General features: G+C 53.6%; 1 protein-coding gene across 3 annotated transcripts; it reads left to right on the top strand.

Annotated features, from left to right (window-relative positions):
* The first annotated feature begins 5,222 nt into the window (after positions 1–5,222).
* Positions 5,223–14,292, top strand: PLEKHF1 (pleckstrin homology and FYVE domain containing 1). 3 transcript variants are annotated; one of them, XM_005899539.3, is made up of 2 exons: positions 5,223–5,359; positions 12,642–14,292. In XM_005899539.3, the coding sequence occupies exon 2, from the start codon at positions 12,656–12,658 to the stop codon at positions 13,493–13,495; it is 840 nt and encodes a 279-aa protein (XP_005899601.1). In that variant the 5' UTR covers positions 5,223–5,359; positions 12,642–12,655; the 3' UTR covers positions 13,496–14,292. The 3 variants fall into 3 exon arrangements, with proteins under 3 accessions (XP_005899601.1, XP_014334848.1, XP_070244134.1); XM_014479362.2 differs by lacking the exon at positions 5,223–5,359 and adding an exon at positions 5,464–5,602; XM_070388033.1 differs by lacking the exon at positions 5,223–5,359 and adding an exon at positions 10,176–10,769.
* The last annotated feature ends 8,400 nt before the right edge of the window (positions 14,293–22,692 follow it).

Raw genomic sequence — 22,692 nt, 5'->3', positions numbered from 1 at the left:
TAATTCTCTCTTCCACAGTCAACCATGGGGACCAGTTTTTTTTGTGAATTCTGCCAGCAATATTTTTCATACATACTCACACAGGAAATCACACTTATTCTTGCACCTTACTTTTTTCACTCGCTATATCTTGGAAATCCTTCCACATCAGGACATAATGACCTGCCTCTTTCCCTTTAAGTGTGACAAGCCATTCTATGGCATGCATAATTTATTTAACCATTCTCCTATTGATTATCATCTGGGTTATCCTCACTGCTTCTCCACTGAAATCAAAGCTGCAATGGATAAATGAGCACAAGTCCTTCTGCACTAGAATAAGTATCTAGAATTTATTAGACATACATATCTATACTGGATTAGCCGGACAGAAGGGTCCTGACCTCTTTCGTGTGGTAGCTGCTGCTGCATTGCTGTCCATGGAGGCTGGATAGAACAACTAACCTTCCCACCAGCAAAAGTGTCGGTTTTATGAAGCACTGAGGGGTAATGGCCAAAAATGTGGAATCTCTTGGGCAGCTGAGTAAGTAATTAAAATGGAATATCACGCGGAATCTAAAAAGAAATGATACAAATGAACTTACTTGCAAAATAGAAAGAGACTCACAGACTTAGAGAACAAACTTCTGGTTGCTGGGCAGGGGGGAGGTGAAGAAGGCAGGGAAGGGAAGGTTAGGGAACTTGGGGTGGTCATGTACACGCTGCTTTATTTAAAATGGATAATCAACAAGGACCTACTGTATAGCACAGGGAACTCTCCTCAATGTTCTGTGGCAGCCTGGATGGGAGGGGACTTTGGGGGAGAATGGATACATGTATATGTGGCTGAGTCCCTTCCCTGTTCACCTGAAACTGTCACAACATTGTTAATTGGCTGTACTCCAATATACAGTAAAAAGTTAAAAAAAAAAAACAACAAGTGAAGGGAAAAAAATGGAATATCACCCATCCTTGCCGTTTGAAACTTTGTCGGTCGCACCTCTCAGACGGCTTCCCCTGGCCCTCTCTTGCACCTGGAGCTGGGCCTTTTTCTCTCTCTAGCTTTCTTGCTCCTGACCCTCAAAATTCCTCTTCTTGCCTCAAATGCTTCTGATGAAGTATTCTTTGCCAGCCAGTCCGCCAAAGCTAATTTTTTAATGCCAAAATAATGATCCAAGATGTGTTATCCAACCAAGACCATTCTCACCAGAGATGACCTCTGCCCTCTGCTCGAGGCGAGCAGTTCTGACTCAAGGATAAGCCTGTGTTCCCAGGTCTGCCTTGCTCCGCTGTGAGTGCCTCAAGGGCAGAAACAGTGCCTCATTCATCATGGAATCTGCTGCTTGGGGTGACAGAAAGAGTGTCCAATAACTATTTGTTGAATGAATGGATGATGCAGATAGAACCTTGTTAAACCAGTCCTGGCAGAAGCCTCTTAGCTTTCCTCCATTTGAGAAGCTAGGTGTGTCTAAATCACTGTGAAGAATATATTGAGGTGAACGCGTATATTTCCGTCACCCGAAGCATTTTTCAAAGGGCATTGTTTCTTTTCGTCTCTCTTGTTTTCCCGTTTGGCTCAGTCAGAGCCTCATGGAGACACCCATGATGAGAAACAGGAACAAAAATGCCCACAAACATGAAAAGGATGCGCAGGTTGGGAATGACAAACACGAGGCAAATTTACACACGGAACAGAATAAATATTGACACTGCAGAGGGGGAGGGGAGAGGAAACCGCTGCAGTTCCAGTTCCCTGGTTTAGCAGAGTATAGATGTCGTTGTGGTTTCAAATCCAATAATTCAGCAATCCAAAATCCAAACGTTTTGAAATATTTTCCTTTGAAATCATAGTTTCCTAATATCTCAGGTGTCCTTCCTTAAAACCAATCTTCATAACCATTTGAACAGAAATTTCCCCCCAATGTCCACATTTCCATAGCCTTGAGACTCAGTCTCAGCTGTGTAACTGACAAAGAAGGCAGCATGGAGAATCACGAAAACTTGACTAATTCCAAATCTGCCGGTTATAAGCAGGATGGCCCCTGTTTCCCTTTTTTCTTTGTTTTCGCCCACTTTCTGTTTTGAATATTTTCAAACCAGCGGAAGAGCTGCAGGTTAAGTACGATGAACACTGCAAGTCAGGGGTCGGCAAACTCCAGCCTGTCGCTTGTTTTATATCTTTAGATGGTTGGAAAAAACTCAGAAGAAACTTTCAAGACTCGTGAAAACGACATGACAATCAGACAAGGGAAGTCTACAAGTGAAGGGCTTGTGCACAATGTCCTGTCCTCTGGACAAAGGCAGAGGAGAGTAGTTGCCACAGGGATCCTGGCTCCCAAAGCTCAGAACATTTACCATTTGACTCTTCACCGACTTCTGACCTAAGGTCATCAATTGTTACTATTTCCCCCTTCTGTTTTCTCTCCCTCTTGCTGAGGAGACATTTGCACCTTCATCTCAGTAATTCACCCTTCGAAGCTTTGGCCTCTGTCTCACTTTCTCTAGCCCAAAGCTGGGAATGACAGGTCCAGCCTGGGGAAAGTTAGGATGTGAAGTGTTTAGCCCACCCTGCTTGACACTTACACAGAACTTAAGAACTGCTCCAATAAAAAAAATTCCTGGCATTTTCCACATAAGTGATTACTAGAACCCCTAAACTGAGCCTGGTGCTCTCCTGAAAGCCTAGTTCCTGAAGTCTGGAAGCCAGCCTTCCCTGAGAAAGGGCTTCTTACCCGAGGTGCAGGAAAAAGCTTCAGGCGGACTTCATTTTTTCCACATCTTGTGGCTTGGCTGACTCAGCCTCTGCCTTTCCCTGAGTCACGAGTTTTTCCTCTTATTTGGAGGAGTCGGCCCTCCACCCGGTCTTCTCCACCCACAGCCCGTCCCTGGTGAGAAGCAGTAGACAGCCAGAGGATCGGAGTCCATGCTGCCTCCTGGGGTTTCCCCCCAGTTCTGTAGAATGTCAGCACTGGAAAGAAGGGGCCCTGGACCAGCAGTGAGAAAGGCTAATTGGGCTCTCCTGACTCCAGAACCAACAGCTGTGCATAGTATCTCTGGTTTTCCAGAATCATGTAAGGGCCTCTCTTTCCTGGACACTTGCTCTGTGCCAAGCACACAGTCAGATGCCAGAGACCTGTTCACAGGGCTTTCCAGCTCCATTCCTACAGCCACCCCACCCTAGGCAGGGCCCACCTTCCTGGAGAAGCTCCCCCCAGTTAGGGAGGTGGTAGATCTAGCACTGAGGAAGTCACCAACATGGCCTTGAAAACTAACCTCCAGGTCCCCCCATCCCTGCCCCCTGGGTGACAAGCATGTGTACACTTGGCATGGCCTTTCCTAGTGTCTCAATGTCCCAAATGACCTTCCTGGTTCTCACTCAGTTTCTGGGATCTTGGGGCCTTGTCTCTCCCTCCTCTGTCCGGTGCAGAGGCTTAACTTTACCACCAGAAGTCATAAACTCAAATGTTATTCAATTGCAGGTACATAAGCGGGTAAAGTGGGGTGAGAGGGAAGCCATGGAGAATGGTGGGGACAGAGGTGAGTGGGAGAACACGTGCCCCATTTAAAGGGGGCAGCCCTGAGTGGAGAGAGGGGACCAGCTCTTTCAAATCCTGATTTAAGAGGAGCTGAAAATCCTGATATTTCTGTGTAATCTCTCAAGATGAAGTGCTGGCAATATATTTTATAAGTGTTTACATACTTTTGTGAGGCTGTGGCTTCAGTTGGGTGAGGGTAATAGCTGGGAAGGTGGTGGAGTTGGGGATGCTGCGGTGGGGTACGTGGACTCTCCAAGGTCACAGGTGGTGGCCCTCTCACTTGCCCATCCATCGCCTCCACTCCTCCTCTTTCTCTTAGCCTCTCCCTGTTCTCTCCTCCCTTACTCCAACCCCTTCCCCTCTGGGAATGTGCCCATGTCCTGGCCCCACTCCACTCTGGCTGGGAAAGGCAGATCCCCAGCACTGGGCCCCACCTCACAGCCTCTGCCCACACCACCCAGGAGAGCAGGTCACCCTCCTACTCAGCTCACGCCTCCCAGCACCAGCCCTCCAGGCCCCAGCCCTGGGCAGAGTCTGAGGTCTGGACCCAGGTGCTTCCTCCTGCGTTGGTCCTGGCCCAGCGTGCACTGCCCTGGCCTGAGCCAGCCCCTCTTCTCAGTTACTGGGCTCTGCCCTATTTGGCAAGGCAAACTCATCCGTGCCACAGACATTTACTAAAGGCTGAACTCCACTCTCAGCACTGGAGAAAGGGAGGAATGAACAAGATGGGTACAGTCGAGCCCACAGGGCTCACAATCTAGGTGGGGCACACAAGCCATGAACATGTAAACAAGCCATCTAATTGGATGACTTCAGGTTGAGAGATGTGGTTTACAAAATAACAAAATGGGAGTGAGGCAGATGAGGGTGACCTCAGAGATCAGGGAAGCCTCTGAGGAGGTGACAGTTTGAGTTGGATCTGAATCCCAAAAATGCAGCCATGAGAAGATCTGGCGGCAAAAGGGAAGTGCAAAGGTCCAGAGGTGAGAACAACCTTGGGGTTTTGAGGAACAGGAAGAAGAAGCTAGTGTGAAATAAAGTGTTGAGAGGAGGCCAGAAGGAGGTTAAGACAACCCTCCAGGAGTGATGACTCTGAGGCTTGGGCTTTCATTTCAGGTCAGTGTTGCGGGGTGGGTGGGGAGGGTGGAGAAAGAGGACAAAACCGGTTGATAATGTTGGAGCTAGGTGATGGATACATGGAGTCCATTAGTCTCTTTCCTTCAGTGTATGTTTGAAAGTTTCCACTATACAAGTTTAAAGTATAAAATATAAAATGCTGAAGAATTTTAATATTATGATTATCAATCTCTCAATTGCTGAGACAGGACTATACCAGCCAGCAGCAGGGAGTCCCACCAGCGACGGCGGAAGGCACAGTAATGCCACCGCCTCCCTCCCCAACACCTTCCCTGGCCCAAAGGCCCCAGTTCGGTGAGTTCGAAGTCTCCTGGGGGCCGGAGTGTGGAGCGCGGTGGCGGAAAGGGAGACTGAGGGGCTTAAGTCTGGGTTGCCAGTCCCGGGAGAGAGCGACAAGGAAGCCCCACGCCCGCACCGCCTAAAGCGCCAACCTACTCAAACGCACCCGAAGTCTGGCCGCTCAGCACGCGCACATTTCTCTGGAACTCCGACTCCGAGAGTTGGCGTCCAGGCTCCGCCCCCGCCTCGCGCCCAGGCTCCGATAGGCGGAGCCGCCGGGGCGGGGGGCGTGTCGAGGAGAGTTGGAAGGCTGGGGCTTGGGCGGAGGGGGTTGGCCCCCTCCGGCAAGCGGAACGCGGCAGCCGAGTGCGATCTGTCTGGCCGGCTGCCTGGTGGGGCGCGAGACGCCAGGGGCCCCGGCTGCGGAGGTAAGGGTCACCAGCCAGGCCGGGGCGCCCGGAGCAAGCGGGCTTTCGGCCGACTGCCTCCCAGCTCCCCCGGGCTCCTCGTCTAGGTGGCCCCTGGACTCGGGCGGGGCGGTCGCGCGCCCGGTGCCATCTCGGATTCTGGCCCCGAGCAAAGGCACGGACCAAGGCGCTTATTGCTGGCTGGTGGGGCTGGAGGCTGGGCGGGGGCTGCCAGGAGCTCCAAGGACAGAGGGGTGAAAACGGGTAAGGGGGTCTCCGACGTCGAGGCAGGGTGCCCGGGGGATGCAAGAAGTGAGAGCAGAAACGGTCTGGAGACGCCTGTGGGCGTTGAGGCCCGGGGCAGCAAGGACCTCAGCGCTCCTGCTGTCTGGGGAGGGTTCGGGGATTCCTGACTCACGCCATCGTGGGGGCGGCCACTCTTGGTCCCAGTCTGCAGGGTATGGAGCAGTGGGCAGGGATAGTTTGGCCCAGGGAAGCGGGGAGGAGAGGCAGGGTGGTAGCGCTTTCCGGGTGGCCTGGGTGCTCGCTGGCCCTTGAAGCATCTGAGTTTGTGACTTTCGGTGGGAGTTGTCAAAGGAAACAAGGCCAGGCTTAATCTCCAATTTCACAGAGAAAGTACTGAGGCTGACCCAGAGAGAGGTGGCAGTTCCTTCCCAGCCTGGAATCACCCGGAATCTCCTTCCCTTTCTCTCTCCCTGAACACTTTTAAGAGCTGTGCAGGGGAGAGTTGTCATCCAGCCACTTTTTCAGATGGGAAAGTGGATGCCCTGAGTCACTTTGTAACTTGATCAGGGATATATTCGTTTGGAATTTGAACAGCATTGTTATCTCACCACCAGGGAGGTCAGAAGCCAGGGAAGAGGGGAGGATGATTGCTGGCGAATTTCCACTTAATGTTGGCATGTTCCTGGGCATGCAATTTCCACTGGGGTTGTCTCTGACTTCAGTCTGTGTCCCTGCACACATCAGCCCCCCAGGGCTGCCAGGATGGGCAATTGAGGCAGCCCAGCTGAGCTAAGGGACTTGTGCAACCAAGCCCACTACAAGGAAGGAAGGGGCTGGGCAGCTCAGCCAAGCTAATGGACCTGCCCAGGCCACCCCTTGACCTGGGTGGAGAGGGTTGGGGGTTGGAGATCAGGCATTTGGAGAGGGGCCCTGCCCTCTGAACTTGAGGATTTCGGATTCTGTCTTCAGCAGCTCATGGTTGTCTTGGAGCTGGGACTTTGGGCAGTGACTTTGATGATGGAGGTGGCACCTTCCCCAGTGGGGCTTTTGTGAAGAATCAGCATGATAATACTTGCAGTGTGCTTACCGTTGTGTCTGGTGAGCTGTAAGCTCTCAGTTAATGGCACCCCTGGTTTATTTTCCTTATTACTATTCTTTTTATGGAGGAGGGCTTTCCAGGAAGCATAGAACTGGACAAGCCTAAGGGGTGGCCCCTCTGGAAGGAAAGGACACTTGGATTGTACTTGGAGAAAAACTCAGATCCTCATCTTGGCCTGTGGACCTGCAAGACTGGCTCCTACAGCACCTTTAACCTTACTTGTTACACCTCCTGCCTCCATAGTCATGTCATTGAGCTGTTCCCTCAGGCCTTTGCATGGCTAAAATCCTTCACATTCAGGCTGGTGCAGGGTCACCTCCTCACCAGGCCTTTCCTGACCACCACCCTCACCCTAGCCTTGCTCAGCACATCAGCCCTTTTCTTTGTGGCACTCACAATCAGAAATCACCTTGTTGATTTATTGATACTTTCTAGTCTGGCTGTCGCCCCAGGCTGTCTGATACTGAAAGGTCTGGTCCCTAGGTCCCGGCTGTAACCTGGTGCCTAGTCCTGCCTAGTAGAGCTGTGCCAGGCACATAGTAGGACTTTAGTCAATATTTAGAAGGTAAAGTCAGGTAGGCATGAAGACAATGTGGTCCGGGTTGGGACTGGAGGGAATGAGGGTCAGGTGATACATCAGCCCTGCCCTAATCTGGGGAAGCCAAGGGATAGTCCAAAGGGCCAACACCCTGACTCCCTCTGTGACCTTGGCCAGGTAACTCCCTCTCTGATAAGCAATGTCCCCAACTGTAACTCTTAATGGAAGGATGGACCTGAGTGCCCCTCCCAGGTCCTACTATACAGGGTTCCCAGGTTGGGGCCCCAGACAGCTCTTCGAATCTCAAAATCTGTGTCCAAGTGGAGGAGACTAGCTCCATCAGAACATGGCCCCATGTCAGGTGCGTCCCTGGAGCAGGCACATTATGCATTTGACAGTATGTGGTGGTATAGATCAGGGGTCTGCAGACTTTTTCTGTGAAGGGCCAAATGGTAAATATTCTAGGTTTTGCAGGCCAATCTCTGTTGCATGTGGGTATGTTCCAATAAATTGTTTTTAGAAAAGCTGGCAGTGGTTTGGACCTCGTGTAGATTTGCTACCTCTGGTGTAGATCATGTGTGACACCTCAACTGTCAGGCATAGAACCCTGGCCACCCAGTGACACTTGGAGCATGGCTTACTCACTGAGAGAGCCGTTGGCCTAATTCAGATGGTGGGATCACTGGTGTTCAGGAAGGCCAGCCCTGGAGCCTGCCCCACTTCAAAAACATGCAAGAAAGAGCTGGCCTGTTTACTTCTTTGCTCCCAGACACTGGCCCTTCATGAGTGTCCACCTTCTGTCAGCACTTGGGGTACCACACAGGGGTCAGCACAGGTTGTCCTGAGGCAGGCAGCCACAAAAGGAATGGGCACAGGCTCAGCTCTCCCTCCGCCCTGTCCTAAGGGAGGGCAGTTCACTTCTTTATTGAGAAAAATAAAAAGAGGATTTCTCATCTGCTGGGAGGGGTGGGGGATGGGGAGGTGGGGTTGCTGCCACATTCCCTGGGGGTCCAGTGGCTAAGACTCCACACTTCCCCGGCAGGGGGGTGCAGGTTGGAAATAAGCTGTTGACATGGCCAAGAAAAAGAATCTCCAGGCCATGTTAAACCAGGTGTGAAGTGAAGTTCTGGTTGTGGTGGCAGCTGTGGTGGGCGGATGTCGGGGAGCTCCCCAGGAGGATGCCGTCTGCTGGCCCCTGCTGGCCTCACCCCAGCTGCTACTTGCTGAAGGCCCCCGGAGGAGGAGACACGAAAGCCTTCCCACTACCCGTCAGTATGTGGACTCAGCTCAGAGACCAGACCCCTTTCATGGTCACCAGGTACTCCCCATTCTTCCTGGGCCATGTTTTGCTGCCAACAGCTGAACGGGGTCTACCAGGGCCTGGAGGGGGTCTGTAAACCACTGACGAGGGACCCAGCAGCGTGGGGCATCCTGGGGCCTCCTACAAGGGACAGGGAGACAGTGTTACAGGCCCTCCCCTGCCCAAAGCTCTCCCCTTCATGGGCGCTGCCCCTCACTTCCTCCATGCTGCCCACCTGGGTAACATCTAGTCAGAGGTGGATTCTGGGCAAGTGTGCCTCCAGAGCTCACCCAACCCCACCAGGCCAGGGTTGCAGGGAGGTGGGGGGGAGCGGGGGGGGGAAACGCCTGCTCTTCTCTCCATAAAAAGTCCATCTGCCTCGGTGCTGTGTGTTAGGCCTCGGTGTGTGGCTACAAGATTGGGGTTTCACCCACTTCTGCTAGCTGGCGACGCCCAGGAGTTTTGGAGGGAACAAGTGGTGTTCCATCCTGAGATGTTCATCCTAGCATGTCCTGCAGCCTGGGCCCTGCTGCTGTGTGCTCAGGGGAGGCCCAGGCAGGTCACCTACTGCGAGGCCAGTAGAGCTTACAGCTGTTGACCCAGACATTATACTGTAATTCTTTTCTTTTTGAAGACCTTATATTTAGAAAGAGAGAAAGAAAAAGCTCATGTTCCCACTTCCCAGAATTGATTGCTACTGGGACTTTATCACATATGCTGCTGCCTTTTTTTTTTTTTTTTAATGAAAGAAATAAAATATTGTAGATAAAGCTGAAATCTTTGATCCAACATGCCTAATGATATTCAGATGTCCTCCCCCAGGCCATTTTTCTCCTGATCTTGCTTTGTGTCCATCTCTTTTTGTAAACCATCTTAACCATTTTTAAGCTTACAGTTCAGGAGTATTACGTATATTCCTATTGGTGTGAAATATCTCCAGAATTCTTTCCATCTTGCAAAACTGAAACTCTAAACGCATTAAATAACAACTCTCCTCTCCCTCTCACCCCTCCTCCCCTGCTCTTCCTCCTTCTCCACCCCTGGCCCCGGTAACCACCTTGCTACTTTCTGTTTCTATGAGTTTGACTACTATAGATATATCATATTAGTGGAATCATGCGGTATTTGTCTTTTTGTGACTAGCTTATTTTAGTTGGCATAATGTCTTCAAGATCCATCCATATTGTAGCAAGTGACGGGATTTCTTTTTAAGGCTGAATAATATTCCATTGCGTGTCCATACCACATTTTGTTTATCCATTCATCCATCAAGGGACCCTTGGGTTGCTTCCACTGCTTGACTGTTGTGAATAATGCTGCTATGATCATGGGTGTGCAAATGCCATTTGGAGATCCTGCTTTCAATTCTTTGGATAAATAATCAGAAGTGGATTGCTGAATCATATGGTAGTTCTATTTTTAATTTTTAGAGGGGCCTCCATACTTTTTTCCCCAGTGACTGCACCAATTTACATTCCCACCCACAGTGCATGAAAGGTTCTAACTTTTCCACATTCCCCTGCCAACACTTATTTCCTGTTTTTGTTTTTTTTTTTTTGGTAGCAGCCATCCTCATGGGTGCAAGGCTCCATCCTGTCCACTTTTATTTACAGATATAGTTTGTGAACACTTCTTAAATGCATAATTTCTGCATACACAGGGTCAGTTCGTTCTGCAGGGTGCTTTTTCCACTCAGCATTTGGTGTCTATTGTCGCTCCATGTTGACCCACGTGGACTGGGTGCTGACAGTAGCCCATTGTGTGAATGCACCCAGCTCACCCTTTGTTCTGCCCTTTCCCCTCTGCCAAGAATCTCTGTTGTCGCTGCCACGGGTCCCAAAGTCACTGCTGTTGGTGCCTCTCCCTCTGCTCTGCTCTGAGCTTCTCCAACGGAACCCTCATCTAGACTGTCCCAGGGGTCCTGGGGGTGGCCTCTGGAATGTTGCCAGACTGTCCACAACAGGGACGTGGTGACTGGTCCTTATAGAATGGCCCAGGGCTGTCACTGATAATCAGCTGGGTTTGCAACATGCAGCCCAGTTCAGCAGCCTAAAAATAGTGGTTCTTACATCAGGTGGTGTGGACAGCACTTCTCAGGACAGCTTGTGGTCTGACAGCAGCAAGCGATACGCACCGCGGGGCTGAGCACCCCTGTTGTGTAATGCAGCCAGCCCCCGCACTGGCCCCACTTCAGCCTCCCACAGGTGGCCAGACTTACGGAACTGCAGTGTGGTGACCTAGAAACTCTGTGAGTGTGATCGGTTTGGTCAGGGGCGTGCTCTCTGCTTGTATGCACGTGGTGGTGGCGGCGGTGGCGGCGGCTGTGGGGTCTGCTCTCTTCTGCTTCCTCTTCAGAGACAGGAGGTGGTGGCTCATTCGTCCCACAGTGGGCCTGAGAGAACTTTGGTTCATTCATTCACTAGCCGCTCAGGAAGCACCTACTGTGTGCTTAGCACTGTTCCAGGTATTGGGGATACAGTGAATAAGAAAAGAATCCTGTTCTGATGGAATTTGTAAGTGGGTGAGGGAAATAGGAAGCATGCAAGCAAATGATGGATAGACAAGAAAATATCAGGTCCTGATAAATTCTGTGAAGAGAAAGCAAAATAGGGTAACATCCTACAGAAGGGGTTGGCAAACTTTCTCTGTAAAGACAGTAAATTTTAGGTTCTATGACCATGTGGTCTCTATCACAGCTCTCAGTTCTGTTGTTGCAGCAGGAAAGCAGCACAGACCACTGTAAATGAATGACATGGCTCTGTTCCAATAAAGCTTTATTCACAAAACCAGGCTGTGGGCCAGATTTGACCCTCAGGCCATGATCTGCCAACCCTTTCCTGGGTTGCGGGAGATGTTGCCTGAGTTGGGATTGTCAGAGAGACTCTTTCAGAAAGGGAGATAGCCTTGCTGGAGGTGTGTGGTGAGAAGTGGGGCAACTAGGACCAAGTGTGAGCGAGAAAAATGATGGAGCTTGCTCAGTGGTTGAATGATGGGAGTACAGGAAAGAGGAGATTCAAGGATGAGTCCTAGATTTCGGGCTTCCACAACTAGGTGAATGGTGGTTTGTTTCTGAAAAGAAGAGGAGCTGGTGGGAGGGCACTGGGGCAGCTCAGGGGAGAGCTGGGACTACAGGCTTGACCTGGGTCAGCAGTGTTTGGGTGTCTTCAACGCTGTGAGTCTGGTGAGTCAAAGGGACAGAGCAGAGGAGGCCCAGGTGAGATCTGGGGCTACCACGTGGAGTGCTTGGCAGAGGAGGATAGAGGCCTCTTGCTCCTTGTGGGAGGGCTCTGGGCAGTGTGGTCTCCAGCGGTGCAGGCTCTGGGCTGCCTAATTCCTAACAGAGCCTCGGTTTCCTTCTGTCAATGGTAATTCTACGAGCTAGGGTTGGTGTGAGGACAAGTTGAGACAGTCATAATTGACATGGAAGCACTCTGCAGTGGTGCCTGGGATGCTGGTGTTGGTGGTGTTCCATCAGAACAGGAGCCTTCTCTTATTCACTGCATCCCCAGTGCTGGAATGGTGCTAAGCACATAGTAGTTGCTTCCTGAGTGGCTCGTGAATGGGTCCACAGGCTGAGTGAGTGGGTTGCAGGGTCTGTGATGCTTTGGCTTGGTAGATAGGGGAGCCACTGACCTTTGGGTTTGCAGCATTCCATTGTCTGGCATTCCCCAGCTGGTACAGGCTCCTCCTTCTGCCTGAGACAGGCCCAAAGCACTGGGTAGTTAGTGCTCCCTCGAGCCCCTGATGGGAGTTGGTGCTCAGTCAACTTGTCCCTTGGGCGGTGGATGGTGTTGAGGCTTGTTCTACCCTGTCTTCCAAGGCTCCCCAAGGGTTGAGCCTCCGCCCCTCCGCCCTCACTCAGTCACACATCTTTACTACTGCTTTCCCATCGTGGACCGGCTTCCACACACCCCTCACCTCCCAGGAACTCCATGTCTAAGGGGTGGCTCTGGAGCAGCCAGTTTCCTTGGTTGAGTGGCACATCTGGGCCTCCTGGGTTGCATAGGGGGTAATTAGTGGGTTGTCTGACCTATGGGTTGGGGAACTGGGGGTTGGGGGTGGTCTTGACCCCAAGCTATGTCAGAGCAAGCTGACACCTCCTCTGCTGCTCCTCCCACAGCCGAGTGGCCCAAGATGGTGGACCACCTGGCAAACACGGAGATCAACAGCCAGCGCATCGCAGCTGTCGAGAGCTGCTTCGGAGCATCGGGGCAGCCACTGGCCCTGCCGGGCCGAGTGCTGCTGGGTGAGGGCGTACTGACCAAGGAGTGCCGCAAGAAGGCCAAACCGCGCATCTTCTTCCTTTTCAACGACATCCTGGTGTACGGCAGCATCGTGCTGAACAAGCGCAAGTACCGCAGCCAGCACATCATTCCGCTGGAGGAGGTGACACTGGAGACGCTGCCGGAGACTCTGCAGGCCAAGAACCGCTGGATGATCAAGACGGCCAAGAAGTCCTTCGTGGTGTCTGCTGCCTCCGCCACGGAACGCCAGGAGTGGATCAGCCACATCGAGGAGTGCGTGCGGCGGCAGCTGCTGGCCACGGGCCTGCAGCCCAGCACGGAGCACGCGGCGCCCTGGATCCCCGACAAGGCCACGGACATCTGCATGCGCTGCACGCAGACGCGCTTCTCGGCGCTCACTCGGCGGCACCACTGCCGCAAATGCGGCTTCGTGGTCTGCGCCGAATGCTCCCGCGAGCGCTTCCTCCTGCCGCGCCTCTCGTCCAAGCCCCTGCGCGTCTGCAGCCTCTGCTTCCGCGAGCTGGCCGCCCAGAAGCGGAAGGAGGACGTGGAGGAGCAGGGCCTCGGGTCCCCCGGGCCATCGGCCCACCTGGCGGGGGCCGTCTGCGGGGCATCCAGTGGAGACGATGATGACTCAGACGAGGACAGGGAGGGCAGTGGGGATGGGGACTGGCCCAGCCACGTGGAGTTCTATGCCTCGGGCGTGTCCTGGTCATCCTTCCACAGCTGACCCCAGGTCTGCAGCCATGAGGGAGGGCTTCCCTGGTCACTTCGGTCCAAGCAGATGCCTCTACCCAGACCCCTGAGAGGGCAGAGTTCCCCAAGCTGCCCAGACCCCCGAAGGGCCCTCCCTACCCCAGGGGACCCTACCCCATGGGTAGTGGGCACGGCGGAAGTGGCTCCTTTTCTCCGAACCCCCAGTGCCTCTTTTTGGATATTGGCATCCTTCTAGTTCCACTTAAGGTAATTACCTTTTCATTTAGCAAGCCCCAAATACCTAGGCCTCTTGGGAACAAATGTCCTTTCTCAGCCCTTTGAGCTGTAGCTCCAGAATTAGACGATCCCAGGCACCTTTAGGGACAAGAGAGAAGGTAGGACTGGAGTGAGGTCCCTGTTTTCTGAGGCCTTCAACCACCACACCTGGCCCTGCCCCCTTGCAGGGAAGACCGTGGGTCCAGAGAGGCTTCCAGGAAACCAGCACCTACCCACCCACCCTGCTGATGCCCACCTGTCTGGCTGGGCCTTGTTAGGCGAGGCATGTGAGCTCACCCAGAGCAAGGCAGGAGACTGCCATGCTGTGGGTGCCTGCCAGCCCCAGGGACTGTAGTCTGAGCTCTCCATGGTCCAGGGCGGCCTGCCCAGGCCTCTGGTCCAGTCTGAGCTCTCTCTAGGTATGTGATGCCTCTCAGTCCTGTCTTTCTCCCTCCCTCTGCTGGGGAAAGCAGTGTTTTCTGTTAGGACTCTTATTGCAAGTGACAGAAACCCTATCCATATGACTTAATAATAAAAAGAAAGTTTATTCACTCATGTGGTTGAAAAGTCCAGGAGTATTCTTAACTTCAGACGCAACTCTGTGATCAAGGAATGAAACCATGCTAGGTGGCCAATTCAACAACTGTCCACCACGCTGGGCATTCCTGAGAACGCTGGCAGTTCCAGTGGGCTCATATGTTCGCACCTCACCATGGCTGGTTCCCAGGAATGGAGCCCTGGCCATCCAGGCATTGTGACTATGGCCTAGCACCTGCAGCCCTGTTCACCTGGTGTGAGTTATCTAAACAGGCAGCAAGTAAGGAAAAGGAGCCAGCTATGTATGAGCCTTCCAGGTTTAAAGCTCTCACATGTGGTCTCCTGCCCAGGCCCGCCCCTGGGTATGGTGCCATCGAGTGGGGAAATCCCAAGTGCAGCAAGCTGCCTTGCTCAGCAAATGTGTGTTGGGGCTAGAGCTTGAATAGCAGCCTCCTGATGCCTGGCCCGAACCCAGCCATGGAATTGTGGTCCTTCAAGACAGTCTCCTGTACCAGCCCCTCCCCCCATAGCCTGGCTGGCCTTAGCCACTGTGGCAGAGAGGGGGTCACTGTCAGCTAGAAGTGGTGACTTTGGGGCCAGGAAAGCTCCCCCAGCCCACACGGTGCAGTGCCTGAAACCCCACCGTCGGCTCCAGTCCTTGGGTGAGCAGTTGTCCTCCCAGCCCAGTTCTCAGTCATTCACTTGCAGACAGAACCCTGAAGATCTCCTTCGAGTGCTAGCTCTGATTCAGCAGGCCAGGCCCGCTGCCAGGGGTGGCAACACTCCAGCCGGCTCTTGAGTGGAGCCACTGCCATGAGGGAGAGCGAGAAAGGCAAAGTGTGAGGCGCCCAGGGCCTGCCTATGGTCTGACCCGCAGGGCAGAGGGACCGGGTAGGAAGGGTCAGACATGCTTCCAAGAATTTACAAGCCCTTGGCCTCCCTGAGCCTCACAAACTGGTTCAGGCAGTTCTGCCTGGACAGAGGGTTCAGGGCAGGTTCAGGGTGCAGGGCAACTTACTAAAGCTGGATCAGCTTGGAAGGCCTGGCCAGGCAGTTCTGTCCCTTCACCCAGAGTCGGTGCCCAGGCAGGGAGTGCCCAGATCCGGCCACCAGTCTCTTGGGCACTGCCCCACTCCCTGAGAACCTCTCTTGCCTGGTAAACAGGGAATAGAAGCACCAGGACAGCGTTCCTTTGGACAGGAGAGGATTTCCACAGCTGATTCCAGGTGCCAGCAGCCTTCTCATAGCTGCCTGCCAGAGGGGCACAGGGCACTGGGGCAGGTGAGGCCGTGCCCTATTCACCAAGCTGGGCAGGGGCTGGCTCGGCCCTCAGCCTTCCACCCTCAAGTCTGCTTCCCTTGTGACCCCAGCCACCAGACTGTGGCTTCCCTGAGTCCTGAGGTGTTAGGTCCTGGAAGGAGTCAAGGGCTCGGGTGGCCAGTAATAGCCTTTAGAGGCCCTTCATTCACGCAGACTCACTCATGGCCGTATGCTGTACCAGGGACTAGAGACAGCCTGAGTGAAAGGCTCAAGTTCTCAGCTCTCAAGGAACGTGCAGCCTGGCAGGGGAGACCGAGAGGTCCAGAAGCAGGTGGTATTGGTTCTGGTGTGAGCTGTGAGTGGGGCATGGACTGGGGCAAGCAGCATGCGGGAGGAGGGCAGTAATCACAGGGGTGAGCTCACCCCTCACCCGAATGGTGAGATGAGTGGGTGAGGCCAGGGGGCCAGGGTGGCATTCCAGACTCCACTGGGGGGAACAGCAAGTGCAGAGGCCGTGAGGAGGGGAGGAACCTGTGTGTTCTGGAGCACCTTGGCCAGACTGAAGCCGGGGGTGGGGGTGGGGGGTGGTGATGCACTGGAAGCTGCGGGAGCCTTCAGCAGGGTGGCAGTTCTGCTCTTTGCTTTCAGGAGCTTGCCCTGGTGCCTACGTACAGATGACTGAGTTGGGAGAGTGGCCAGGAAGCCTCCTGCTCCCTGAGGTCCCCAAGGGGTGGCCTTGGCTTCTCTAAGGCCACATCTGCCTACCACAGTAGATGGCAGAAGGCATGCCTTGGCTGCCCTCAACTTATCCCAAAGGGCTGGCCCATGCCCTGTTCTGCAAGATGCTCTGATGATAACAGATGGTACCCTTGGAAGCAAAGTAAAAGCCCTGGGCAGAACGCTTGCCCTGGGTCAACACATGAGGTGGAGCAGCGATCGGCTGCAGCCACTGAAGCGTGGAGTGGAATGTGCCTGAGGAGTCAGGACCTCCGGAAAGGGAAGACGTGGCTCCAGGTAGGGAAGGCACCGCCTTGGGAGACCCCATCTCTGACTCCTTTTGGTTTTGTTTCCCTTCAGAGAAACCTCATCAGCCTGACTTGGGTCAAGGGCCAGGCCAGGTCCTGGCTCCACCCTGCTTCACACCCCATCTGTCACCTCCCATCCCCCACCACTGTTCTTAGAAGGGGCTGCAGTACTCTTGCCTGGAAAATCCCATGGACGGAGGAGCCTGGTGGGCTGCAGTCCATGGGGTCACTAAGAGTCGGACATGACTGAGCGACTTCACTTTCGCTTTTCACTTTCATGCATTGGAGAAGGAAATGGCAACCCACTCCAGTGTTCTTGCCTGGAGAATCCCAGGGACGGGGGAGCCTGGCGGGCTGCCGTCTATGGGGTCGCACAGAGTCGGACACGACTGAAGTGACTTAGCAGCAGCAGCAGCAGCTGCGAGCCAGGCCACAGGGGTCTGAGCCTTCCTCACCCACCTCCCCAGCAGCAGGTGTCATCCAAGACTCGAGCTGCCTTCAGTCGGGGTCACACAGCTGACCCTTGCCCTTGGCCACCAGTGGAGGAAGAGGTCAGGAGCTCTCAGGCCGAATCAGTGTCTGCTGCTCGTGGATGTTCTCTCCCCAGGATGATGCCTTAGGTCTGGCTGCAGGGCTGGGTCTGCTGGGCCTCATCCAGGCCTTCACACTCTCTCCTGGGGCTTCACTTGCAGGCCTGGCAAGGGCACAAGAGCCAACTGTCCTGCCAGCCAAGTGCTCCAGTTCATCACCCAGGAATCTTTCCCCTCAGCTGGGCATGGACTCCATGTCCTTGCCAGCAGCTAAGGATGCTAACATTGCTTTGAGCCCTGGGAGGGCCTGCCTTGCCCCTCCTCCTCAGAGACGCAAGCTGGACGAGGGTCTGAGGGCCAGGCCCATGCATTTGAGAGGGCATGGAGCCCCCACCACCTTAGTGTTTCCTGGAGCGCCCTTGCTGGAAGCAGCCCAGATGGAAGTCGCTCCAGGTGGAAAGTGAACTTGCAGTGGTGACCTCAGGCCATTTTGGGACTGACACCCCTAGGCAGGGGTGCCATGTTCCTTCAGTACTCAGCTATTAGGGGAGGCCTCCTCAGGGAGTGAGCCCGTGGCCTCTACCTGTAAGTTTTGGCTGTTGGGATTTTTAGAGCTGAGTTTTCTTGAATAGGACCCACTGCATGTGTGCTGATAACATTTGGGTGCTCTCTGCCACAGGCAGGCAAGGGATTGACAGGACCCAAGGAATATTATCTCTCGTTGATGATGGTGATGGTGGGTACTGGTGCTGATGGGAGCTGTGGCTGCCACTTATTGAGACCCACCTGTGCACTGGTTCCAGGGAAGCAGACCCAATCACACAAGGCTATCCTAAGGTCCCAGGACAGCTGTGTGGTCATGGAGGGCTTCCTGGAGGAGGTGGTGTTTAGTTGAACCTCAGAGAAGGGCAGGACTTTATTAGAGAGGGTGGTAGTCCCCATGAGGTCTAGGAGTCTGGGTCTTTTTGTTAACCATACCCTCGTCCCTGGCATTAAACATTTGTTGATTGAATAAATGAATCAAGTAAGAAATGGGCTAGGGCGTTGGGGCAGAGGGGATGACAAGGAAATGGGAATTGGGTCTCACTCCTGGAGCCTCCAGTCAAGCTCTGGGTGAGAACCTTGGCCTCTTTCTGGAGGGTTGAGGACTAGCCCCTCCTCCAAGACACTGACTGTTGACCTCTCAGGCAGGGCAGGAAGTGCTCACCCACCCCTACCCAGGCAGAACTTTCTGGAAAGCTGTCATCACACCTGTTTGTAGAGGCCCAGTGGTGCCACTGGGGGTGTCATCCAGGTTGGCATCAGAGGATTTCTGGCAGCCTGGTCTTTCTCCTGCCCTAACCTGTTCCCTGGGACACGGACAGAAAGAGGCTGCAGGGGAGGCCAGGGCCTCTCTTGGCTTCAGCCGCTGGGCAGGGTGGGAGTGAGTGGGAGGTTGACCCAGTTCTCAGCCAGAACCCAGGGTCTCTCAGGCCACGCTCACAGAGCAAAGCAGTCACTTCCGCTGGCCCGCCTCTATCCCAGGCCTGCAGGAAGTGGCCTTTCTGAGGGCTGCACGCAGGGCAGGGACCTGGCTGTATCTGGGGCTTTTCCCACCTGATCAGCAGGCTCTCTGGATTCCCCGAAGCCTCCCTCCTCAGAACCTGTAGGCTGGCCCATGCCTTTCCTGGTACCCAGGCCCTCATCTGTGAAGGACCTCCACTCTCCCCATGCCCGCCCTGCCTCAGCCTTGAGCAGATTCAGTGAGACCTGTGCTCGGAGGGCAGAACATAGGGCCAGAGGTGAGGGAGAGGGGTCTCTCTCACCAAGCCCAACAGAGCCAGGCTCTGGGCTTCTCGAGCTGCTTGCTAGCTCTGTGCCCACCATTCCCTCTGCCCATGGACTTAGCTCCCCTGTGAACCCCAGAGCAGCTGCACCTCCACTCTGCTGCCTTCCTGGGATGCCCTGGGTCAGCACGGCTGTCGCATTTGTGCTCCCAGAGCACCTGCAGCCCTGCTCCAGCTTCCCTACCCTCCAGGAGATGCCTGTGTGGGCCTGTGCCCATCAGAGCCAGCCCTCAAGCCTGAGCCACTCAGGGCAGGGGCAGCTCAGTCATCATTCATCTGTGGCCATCATCCCCCTACAGTTCCCAGCCCAGGCCCTGTGCCACTGCCCATTCCATAGATGCTTCTCTTCTAGGAGGAGATGGCCTTGACTTCTAGCTCCTGGGGGCCGTTGGCAGGATGCTGGGTTTGCAGGGGCAGCCCCTGTGGCCACAGCTGACCCTGTTGGCTTTGGGTAACCTGCTTGTCTGGCCTCCATTGGCACCTGCACTCAGGCCTTCTAGCCAGACACCGAGGTGTCTCCTGGTCCTTCCCTTGCCTGTCTCCCACCCTCCTATGCCCATCCAGGCAACCCAGGTCCAAACTGGGGGGTGGGAGGCAGCCTTTGATTATCTGAGGCACTGAAGGTGCTTCCTTAGGGCCATGGAGGTGAGTGTGGGCCACGCTGTGCCCCTCTCTCCCACACCCACCCACCCCTTGTCCTGCCTCCCACTTCCCCTCTCCTGGGCTCCCTATCTCAAAACCTCAGGCTGGCTTTGGATCAATCTAGAAGGGAGGAACAGGCAGTGAGGACCCAGGAAGGAGAGGAGAGTGAAGCCCACAGGAGGCTCTCAGAGCTCTTCTCTCTCCCTTCTCGGGCCCTGGGGGCAGGTGTATCCCCAGCCCTCGGGAGTCAGGGTCAACGCCTCGAGAGAAGCCATGGCCAGGCAATGTCCTGAGTCCTCCAGATCCTATCTCCTGCTGGCTGCCTCACACCACAGAGCCCAGCTCTGACTAGAATGTTCTAATGCTAAAGACAGAAAGGCAGGCTGGTAGGCGAGGGCAGGGGGCGGGGGTGGGGAGGACAGAGCGAGAGCAGACCAAGCCAGACGTTTCTGGGCAAAAACAAGAGGAAATTTCAGTCCTTGGAACGTCAACTTAGGGATCCTGCCAGATGTTCTGACCCTGAAGAAGAGGCTTCCCAGAGACTAGTTCCTGCCCACTGTGGCTCCCAAGCGGGGTGACGGGGGCTTGGGGGCAGTGGGAGTCAGAGGCCACCCATCCTTGCTGCCCATTCTTTCTCAGTACCGGGGGTCTTCTGGATGCCCACAGCAATGCCCAGGGCTGTGGAAATCAGCAGTTCCAGGATTCTTTAACACACACACAGATTTTATGCAGTTTGCAAATTACCAACATTCTAAAATGCCAACATGCCTTCCTTGGTATCCCAACCAAGCCTCTTGGGGTTCCCAGCCCTCACCCAGGAAGGGGAGGAACAAGTCAGCCTTGGGCCAGGACCAGCCATTAGCTGACACATTTTTTCCCAAGACCTGAGCTGGAATAGAAGTCAGAGTTGAAACAAAGGCAGTCAGTGGAGGGGTGGGGGTGGGGTCTGGGGATCACAACAGAGGCAGGGCTCACAGGGGGCCCAGCCCTGGGTGGGGCTGGGGTGCAGATCATCACCCCAGGAGAGGCCCAGTCTCCTCAATACTCTTTCTTTTCTGCACTCATGCTGTGTCCTCACTTGGATCATCAGTTTGATCACCGCTCCCTACCCCTGACTGCTGGAGTGAGTTCATGGGGTGGTGGGCACCTGTGGCTCACCTGAGTGCATGTTCCTTCCGTGGGTGGTCACACTCTGGTATCCCCCGGTGTGAAATAATACAAAAATTACATACTGGTCTCTGTCCCGGTTCCTGGCACAGAGCTCCTAAAACCTTTGTAATTTCCCAAGCGATAAGAGCACTAAGAGAAGGATTTCTGACACAGAGCTTCTGAGTTCCTTGGAATTTCCTGGGTGACAGGAGTGTCTTTTTTCCTAATGAAGCGGTGAGAGAGTGGGACTAAGCCATGATGAGAAGCTTGGAACTTGTAGCCCGCCTCCATTCCCTGCCATCCTCCCGGAAGGGGGAAGATTGAGTTAATGATCAATCATGATGAAAGCACCATAAAGCCCACGAGGATAGGGTAGGGAGAACTTCCAGGTTGGTGAGCGTGTGGAGGTGCCAGGAGAGTGGTGGACCGGGAGAGGGCGTCCGAGCTCCGCCTCCTTTCCCACTCATCACTTCCTCGGGCTGTTCTTTATTAAATCCTTTGTAATAAACCAACAGACGAGTATTTTCCTGAATTTTGTGAGCTGGTCTAGCAAATTATCAAACCCAAGGGGGCAGTCAGAGAAACTTCCATTGACAGCCAGTCTGTCAGAAGTACAGGCGACAACTTGGGATTGGCATCTGAGCTGGGGACAGCCTTTCGGGGCTGAGCCCTTCACCTGTAAGCTCTGCACAAACACCAGTGAGTGCTAGAACAGAACTGAGTCATCAGACCTCCCGTTGGTGTGGCAGAGAATTGCTTGGTGCAATGTGTGGGAACCCCCGCACATCTGGTGTCGAAAGTGTGGGTGTTGTATTAGTGTGAGAGTAAAGAAATCACGGAGCGGTTTCCCCATGCCCCCGGGGAAGCCCTATTCCTTACCTTCAGCCACTCAATTTGGTGCAGCTGACTCACTCACATCCTGGCTCTAGAAACAGGCATAGTACATGGGTCTGGACAACCAGTGCAACCGTGGAACTAAGTAAGGGGACTTAGTTTCGAGAGTTTCGAGGGTCCACGGCCACTTCTACCTTTGCAGAGAGCGGAGTGGTCCAGAGTCATGTGACAGCGGGTCTCAGCCCAAGAGAAGAGAACCAAAAAGTCTACGGAAAGGGGCTAGGCGAGGGTCTTGGGGACCCGATTTACACCCAGTATGACGCTGTTGCCAAGACATTGTTCAGATTTCAATCCAATTAGGGAGAAATGCACTCAATGATGAACAGCTCCAAGATATGAAAACAGAACATTCACAGTGATTGTTTCCTTTATTCAAGTCAAAAACAATGCAACATCTCAGGCAGTCTTGCTGTCTCTCAAGCTGATTATCACATGAGTGGAGGAACAAACATAATTCAGATGAAAATCTGATTTTAGGAAACAAAGCCTGTCCAGCCCTCCTCAAGTTAGGAGAGTGATGATACAGAGACCAAGCTCTTCAAGGATGTATTTTGTGAAAGCACCATGTCTTCCAGGATTAGGTCCAAGGTATTTCTGCACATCGACCTCCTCTCCAAAGGTCAAGGAGTGCACAGGTAGGGAAATCAACAAGTCTCCAGAGCTTGTTGGAAGGAGACAAGGAGGAAATTAGCATAGGGTCAGTACATAGATAGAGCAGATGTCTGGGTTACCACCCTGGGACTTCAGTTTCTTTTTTTTTTCTTTCTTCCTTTCTTTCTTCCTTCCTTTCTTTCTTGTTGAGGTCTAACATCCCTTCAGAAAAGTGTACAAATTCCAGCTTTGCACACTGTCACACTGTCACACACCTATTAGCACCACCCACATGGAGATACAGAGCATCTCCAGCACCCAGAAGCCTCCCTCAGGCCCTCCCAACAGTACCTGCCTCCAAGGGTAACTAATGTTCTGTAATTGATGTTCTAATCTATGTCACCATAGATTTTTTTCCTATCTCTTTAAACTTCATTTGATGAAATAAAATTCATATTTTATGGCAAGACAAGACAAATTTAAACATGAAAATGTTCTCTG

Source organism: Bos mutus, chromosome 18, assembly GCF_027580195.1.
Source record: "Bos mutus isolate GX-2022 chromosome 18, NWIPB_WYAK_1.1, whole genome shotgun sequence".
NCBI classification, from domain to species: Eukaryota; Metazoa; Chordata; class Mammalia; order Artiodactyla; family Bovidae; genus Bos; species Bos mutus.
The sequence above is the reverse complement of the archived record's forward strand: the minus strand, read 5'-3'. Positions and strand labels throughout refer to the sequence as shown.